Here is a 6633-nt window from a genome sequence, read left to right as displayed (position 1 = left end):
CTCAGCCGCGTCGTCCCTTCTTTCTCTGTACACGGTGGGAGTGCAGGATGGGGCTGCTGCCAAGGGCTATACCGACCTGTTCATGGAGGAGGAGCTCGTCCCCAGCAGCAGTGAGGATGACGAAGACAGCGTCCTGGAGGACTAGGAAATAGCGGCGCTGTTGATGGCACCCCTTAAGAATACAGGAGAGACTCACACATCACTCGAGGAGAGACCACAGCCGCGTTCTGTTTCCTTTTCTGCACCTCCCACGCGGAAGACACCTCACATTATAATGCTATTGACAGATGACAGGACCTCATGCAGAAGAAGAAGAAGAGAGACCAGCGGTAATAATTCCCCGACACAAGTCAGACATCGAGGGAAGCAGATGAACCATCCTCTCGTGGAGCGGACAACCATGGGCACCGTCAGATACGCGGCGCGCTCCCACAAGCGCATCATGAAGGCCCTCACCCTCCTTGTGGGCGCCCACAAGGAGGGTGAGGGCCACCACCGACTACGGCCTCTGCTTCAGCTCCGACGCCAGCGAGCAAGAATCGGACGGCACCCAGCATCGCCGCCGAGATCGGCGCACGTTCGCTCTCAAGACTAAGGAACCAGAGATCCAGTTTATATACTGGTTCCGGGCGCACGTTCCAGTGTGTGGACATGTTGAACGACGGCCTGATTGTTCTGGGGAACAAAGCAGGAATAACTGGTCTCAGCATGGTCAACTCTTGGAGTCAAGTGTCGCTGCGTGGAGACAACATATTTCCTGCAGCACCAAGCCAAGCATAAGCACCCGCTCCTTCTCATGAAGGCGAATCAACACGCGCTGACCGTGATCATTCTGTTCTGCTTGGTGACCACCTCACGAGGTACCAAGAGTTGTGTGCTCGTCCTCCTTTCTCATGTTGTGGTACTGAGCTTGCTCAAAACTGACCTTGGTCTGGGGGGGGGTGTTTTGTGCCTGCTGCTGTGCCAGGTACACCAGGCGCATTCAACCTTACCCTCCTTCACACAGCTGACACCTTGTCAACTGTCACCGCGGCGGATGAGTACGGGAATGCCTGCCAGCCCGTCAACGACTCCACCTTCTCATATGCGAGCTTCTGCGGCGCGAACTGCTATGGCGGCGCCGCTCGCATGCGCACCCTGATAGAGCGCGAGGGTGCGCGATACGACCATGTCTTCCTTGTCGACTCCGGGGCCAGCCTGGCATTCTCGCTCCCCTTCTACCTCTACGGCTCGCCGCTCATCGCCGACTACTTTGGCCTCCTCGGCTACGATGCGGTCGCCTGGCAGGTGGCTGACCTGCAAAGTCGGCTTGACCCGGGAGCATTCATGCTGCGGGCCCGCGACAACAACTCGTCCATGCAGTTCGTCTGCAGCAACATCCAAGGCTTCGACGCGCCTGCGGGGACCGCCCTCTCTCGCTATGCCATCAAGACCTTCGCCAACACCGGCCACAAGGTGGGCTACATCTCGACGCTCGCCGCCAACCTCGCCTCGATGATCCGCGCGCCCAACGTCAGCGCCACCGACGAGGCCCAGGCGCTGCGCGAAGGCCTGGCCGCGCTGGTCAACAAGGGGGTCGACAAGGTCGTGGCCACTGTCAGCAGCAACGCCACAGCTGAGCTGGTGCTCACCTCCGTGCCGGGCATCGACATCCTCATCGTGCCCGGTCAGCTCCAATCCAACACCAACGGCTCCGGGTTCCTGGCCAGCCGAGTCGGGCCCTACCCGATGGTCTACGACACGGACTGGGGGCAGCCCGTCCTCGTCGTGTCCTCGGGCACGTTCGGGCGCCTCGTGGGCGTGCTCAACGTCGAGTTCGACGACCATGGGGTCATCACGGCGTGGATGGGCGACTCCGTGCTCATGGACGACTCGGTGCCGGCCGACCCTGCCCTGCACGCTGAGCTGCTCGCGTTGGACCAGTCTGTCCAGGCCAGGTTCCAGCAAGTGGTCGGGTGGACTGCCGTCAACTTGTCTTTCGACAATCAGTGCATCCACGGCGAGTGCGGCATCGGTGACTGGCTGAGCGACTCCTATCGCGACTTCGCCAGCGGCTCCCTGGGTTTTCGCGTGCAGCTCGGCCTGGCCAACGGGGGCGCCGTGCGGGGCGGTATTAAGGCCGGACCCGTGACTCTGGGCCAGCTGCACCAGACCATCCCGTTCGGCTCGAATGAGGTATTCGTCATCCGCATCCTTGGCCTCTACGTGCTCGACGCGCTCGAGAACGGCCTCTCGCTGGCCACCGACGCCACCACCGAGCTCATGAGCGGCGCCGGGCGCTTCCTGTTCCCCTCGGGTCTCCGCTTCTCGTGGAATCCGACTGAGGCACCGGGCCTGCGGGTGGTCGACGCCTACGTCGAGGCGCGGCAGGGCGTGTGGCAGTTGCTCCTGCCCAACGAGAGCTATACGCTGGCCATTGACCGGTGGCTGGCCGATGGCGGGGACGGCTTCACGATGATCCCGGAGTACAGCACCGAACGCTACTCCACGGGCGGCAACGTGAACGCGATGCTCTTCCAGGCGCTCTCCCGCAACGTGACCGGCCTGCAGACCGGGCGCATCACCACGACCACCGCGGCGTCGCGCCGCACCTGCCTCACAGCCCACGGCTCGATCTGCAGCGGCAACGGGTACTGCCACACGGGCGTGTGTCATTGCACAGTCGGCGGAGCATCGGGTCGGCTGTGTACGATAAGCCCAGCCCAGGCCAGTTCCTCGGCAGACCAGGCCATCGCCATCGCTCTGGGCGCCGCGCTGCCGCTGTTGTTCGTCGTCGTCGTGCTGGTGGCTGCCGTGGTGTGCGCCCTGCTCGTGCGGGCCAAGAAGCGGGAGAGCGACAGTTGTTGGGAGATCGACACGTCGGAGCTGGACATGGGCCCGCAGCTGGGCGCCGGCGGCTTCGGCCAGGTCTACCAGGCCGTGTGGAAGGGCACAGACGTCGCGGTCAAGGTCGTGCCGGTGGGCGAGGGCCAGCAGCAGGCCAAGGCCGTGTGCCAGACCTTCAAGCACGAGGTGCGGGTGATGCGGGAGCTCAGACATCCCAACGTGGTGCTGTTCATGGCGGCGTGCACCAAGCCCCCGAGGCTGTGCATCGTCATGGAGCTCATGGAGCTCGGCTCGCTCTACGACGTACGTAGGGTCTCCACCTTCGCTCGGCCCGTGTCTTTTGTTTTTTGCTCTCTGAAGTAACTGACACCTGGGTGTGGACCCAATGGACATACCCAGCTGCTTCACAACGAGCTGGTACCAGCTATTCCGCTGCATTTCTGTCTCAAGGCAGCCTTTCACGCTGCGCGGGGCATGCACTTCCTGCACTCGTCCGGCATCGTGCATCGCGATCTCAAGTCGCTCAACCTGCTGCTCGACTCCAAGTGGAACCTCAAGGTAACAAAAACAAAAACAAAAACAAAAACAAAAAATCCAACCCGTGGCTCACTATCCGGCGGGGGGGGGGCGCAGGTCAGCGACTTTGGATTGACCCGGTTATGCACCGACCTGAAGTTGGCCGCCGGCTTCAAGGCCCACGGTAGCGCCTCGCCCTCCTCATTGGCCATACCGCTGCTCTGTGTTGTGCACAACAATGACCCTGCTCGTCGGTGTTTTCGCAAGGCACCATCCACTGGGCCGCGCCCGAGGTCGTGAAGGAGTCACCGAACATAGACTACAGCCTGGCCGACGTACCCCCTCCCTGACATGTCAGCTGACTCACACACAACGCTCTGACTCCTCTTCCGTCGTCGGGTACACCAACCGCTCATCGCTGCAGGTGTACGCGTTTGGGGTGGTCCTGTGGGAGCTTCTCACGCGAGAGACGCCCTACGGTGGGATGAGCCTGGCTGCCATCGCCGTCGGGGTGCTGCGCGATGACCTCAGGCCCGCCCCGCTCGAGGAGAGCCCGACCGCGCAGAGGTTCGAGCCGCTGGAGGCCATCATGGTTGAGTGCTGGGACCGGGACCCAGCCATGCGCCCCTCGTTCCACGAGGTCATGACCCGCATCGCGGCCATCAGCCCCAAGACCGACGACGCCGCAGTGCCATTGCAGCGACCCAGCAGCAGCAGCAGCAGCAGCGAACCCTCGCTGTCCTCCAGCCGTTCGTGGGGCCTCGACTCCCTCGCAGCGCCGCCCACCGACGTCGACGTCACGGTAGCGTTCAGTGATGTGGCCGACGCCGCCGGCCCCTGGGAGTCGAATCCGCGGGACATGCGCGGAGCCATGGAACACCACAACCAGCTCCTGCGCAAGCTGCTGGCGACCCACCACGGCTACGAGTCCAGGTTCATGCAGCAGCAGCGTCTGGACAATGGTGAGGGCTACTTCTGCATGGTCTTTGCCGATCCCACGAACGCCCTGCAATGGCACGCCCCATCCGCCCTTTTGAAAATGATCACTTGTTACGACCTAGCTCACGCGTGTGGGATCAATCCAGGTGCGCGGCCGCGCTTGATCAGTTGCACTCCGTTGTGTGGCCCCAGCCGGCACATGGCCATGCGACGGCTCGCGTGCGGTTCGGCGTCCACAAGGGCAGCGCCACCCGCCACAGGGACCCTGTGTCCGGTCGTCGGGGGTACGATGGAGCGGTTGTCGATGTGGCCATGGAGCTCGCACAGCACGCCGAGGGCGGCCAGGTGCTCGTGTCCGACTCCGTCGTAGCCGCCATCGTCGCCCAGCACCCAGAGGCGGATTTCGAGCTGCGGTTCCGCACGGTGGGCGTCGTACCTGTCAAGCCCCACGATACGCTCAACTCAGCCGACCGTGTGCAAGCCGTCGGAGCGTTCGACATGAGGCCACACGCCGAATGCCCGACATACGAGCACGAGAGGGAGAGCGTGGAGCGGTACCCGCCGGGAAGACGGCTCGAGCGGATCGCCATTGGAAGCGGCAACGCGTGCAAGTACTTAGTCAACTGCGAGAATCTCACACTCAGCGACCAGCCCGTCGGGGAGGGCGGCTACGGCTGGGTCTACAGAGGCCGATGGCACGGCGTCGAGGTGGCGGTCAAGCGGCTGGCCCGCAAGCGGTTCGACGAGGAGAGCCGCCTGCAGTTCCGCGAGGAGGCATCCCTGCTGGCCCGCCTCAGCCACCCGCATGTGGTTCTGTTCATCGGCGTGTGCCTGAGGTCGCCTGACGTGTGCATCGTGACCGAGTGGATGCCGCGAGGCTCGCTGCGCGACGTGCTCGATGATCAGACGCACGAGCTGGACTGGCCGCTGCGGCTCTCCCTGGCGAGGGGCGTGGCCCTCGGGCTGGCCTATCTCCACTCGTTCACGCCGGCCATCCTGCATCTCGACCTCAACTCGTCCAACGTGCTCATTGACGACTTGTGGAATGCCAAGATTGCCGGTAATCTAGTGGCCGTCAGCGGCCTTCTCTCTTTCTCGCTGCTAAGTTGTGTGGCGCATGACCAACACTGATGTCTTGTTCTCATCAACAGACTTTGCACTGGCGCAAATGAAGCAGGAGAACGCGACAACGATGCCCTGGTGCGTCACACCAGCGTGGACAGCGCCCGAGATTGTGCTGCGCGAGAGGCACACGGAGCGGGCCGACGTCTTCTCCCTGGGCGTCATCATGTGGGAGGTGGCCACGCGCGAGTTGCCCTTTGCCGGCGATGAGAATGCTCGAGTGGCGCTCCACATCGTCGAGGGCAAGAGGCCCTCAATTCCGGCCAACTTGCCTCCCGGCTACGCTGATTTGATGCAGGCTTGCTGGCACGGGGAGGCACTCCAGCGCCCAAGCGCTGAGCAGGTGGCCCACATGCTGGCGCCCCTCCTCTTGGTGTGATGCATTGTCTGTGAGCCGGGTAATGGATGATGCAGACAAAACAACAAACAGGTGCACTTTTATCGTTTGGGGCCGATACTTCTCCCTTAAGCATCTGGCATAGAGCGTATTTTTTAGATATGATTGATTGATGCGCCCTGCATCAATGCCGCGGTTTGAGCCAAACAAGGCCTCACTACATGGTACCAGCCCAGCCTCCTAACCAATGCGATATCGAGGCGACGTCCGCCCGCAATCCACCGCAAAATGGCCCTCTCGCTCTCTCCTTCTTCCTCTGTGTGCGTGGAATATCTATAGGCGGGGCGTTGGCTGTCTTGATGTCCAGCGTCTGTGAGCAAGAGCTGGTGCCAATGGTGTGAGGTGATTGTCATCAACACTGGAATTGGGGACCACCCCAACCTCAAGGATGGTGGTCATCCACAGGGACTACATTGGCGACAACATTGTTAATCGCACCAATGGAACCCCCACAGCACTCATGTGGCTGGCACCATTGCAGGCACATCCATCCTCCTTTCTTTTTTTCACGTAGACACTAAATGGAGATCACTCCTTTGTGTGTGTGTGTGTGTGTGAGCGCAGCCAATGGGAAGATCATGGGAGTTGCTCCTCATGCCCTATTGGCTGACTACTGAGTGCTTGACATCACTGGTGGTGGTTCTTACCAGTCCATCACCAAAGCCATCTACCAGGCCACCTTGGATGGCTGCCACATAATCAATCTGAGCCTGGGAGGACACATTGCCTACCACCTGATGCATGCCACCATGCAGAACACTGTCAACAATGGTGTACTGGTAGTTGCCACAGTGGGCAATGAAGGTGACCACAACCCAGCCACCAAGGAGATC

General features: G+C 61.7%; 3 protein-coding genes across 3 annotated transcripts in view; 2 read left to right on the top strand and 1 right to left on the bottom strand.

The window, feature by feature from the left end:
• Window positions 1–441, bottom strand: part of ACA1_342930 (uncharacterized protein) — a gene marked incomplete at both ends in the record, with an annotated part of 2095 nt that extends 1654 nt beyond the window's left edge. Inside the window, 2 exons of the mRNA XM_004352635.1 lie at window positions 34–157; window positions 409–441. Of these exons, the coding sequence (XP_004352687.1) occupies window positions 34–157; window positions 409–441 (157 nt within the window). The remainder of the gene's footprint in view (window positions 1–33; window positions 158–408) is intronic.
• A 355-nt stretch (window positions 442–796) lies between these two features.
• ACA1_342920 (serine/threonine protein kinase, putative) lies at window positions 797–5782 on the top strand (the record flags this gene model as incomplete). The annotated part of the gene is made up of 8 exons (XM_004352634.1): window positions 797–860; window positions 1007–3129; window positions 3226–3384; window positions 3460–3526; window positions 3610–3677; window positions 3767–4324; window positions 4474–5341; window positions 5433–5782. 8 exons carry the CDS (start codon window positions 797–799, stop codon window positions 5780–5782), a joined length of 4257 nt encoding a protein of 1418 aa, XP_004352686.1.
• Window positions 5783–6188: 406 nt separating this feature from the next.
• Window positions 6189–6633, top strand: part of ACA1_342910 (MLKrelated kinase) — a gene marked incomplete at both ends in the record, with an annotated part of 873 nt that continues 428 nt past the window's right edge. The window contains 2 exons of the mRNA XM_004352633.1: window positions 6189–6227; window positions 6451–6604. Of these exons, the coding sequence (XP_004352685.1) occupies window positions 6189–6227; window positions 6451–6604 (193 nt within the window). The remainder of the gene's footprint in view (window positions 6228–6450; window positions 6605–6633) is intronic.

Source organism: Acanthamoeba castellanii (assembly GCF_000313135.1).
Source record: "Acanthamoeba castellanii str. Neff unplaced genomic scaffold scf7180000084633, whole genome shotgun sequence".
Classification (NCBI taxonomy): domain Eukaryota; phylum Discosea; order Longamoebia; family Acanthamoebidae; genus Acanthamoeba; species Acanthamoeba castellanii.
Note: the sequence above shows the minus strand (reverse complement) of the source record. Positions and strands in the feature narration are given on the sequence as shown.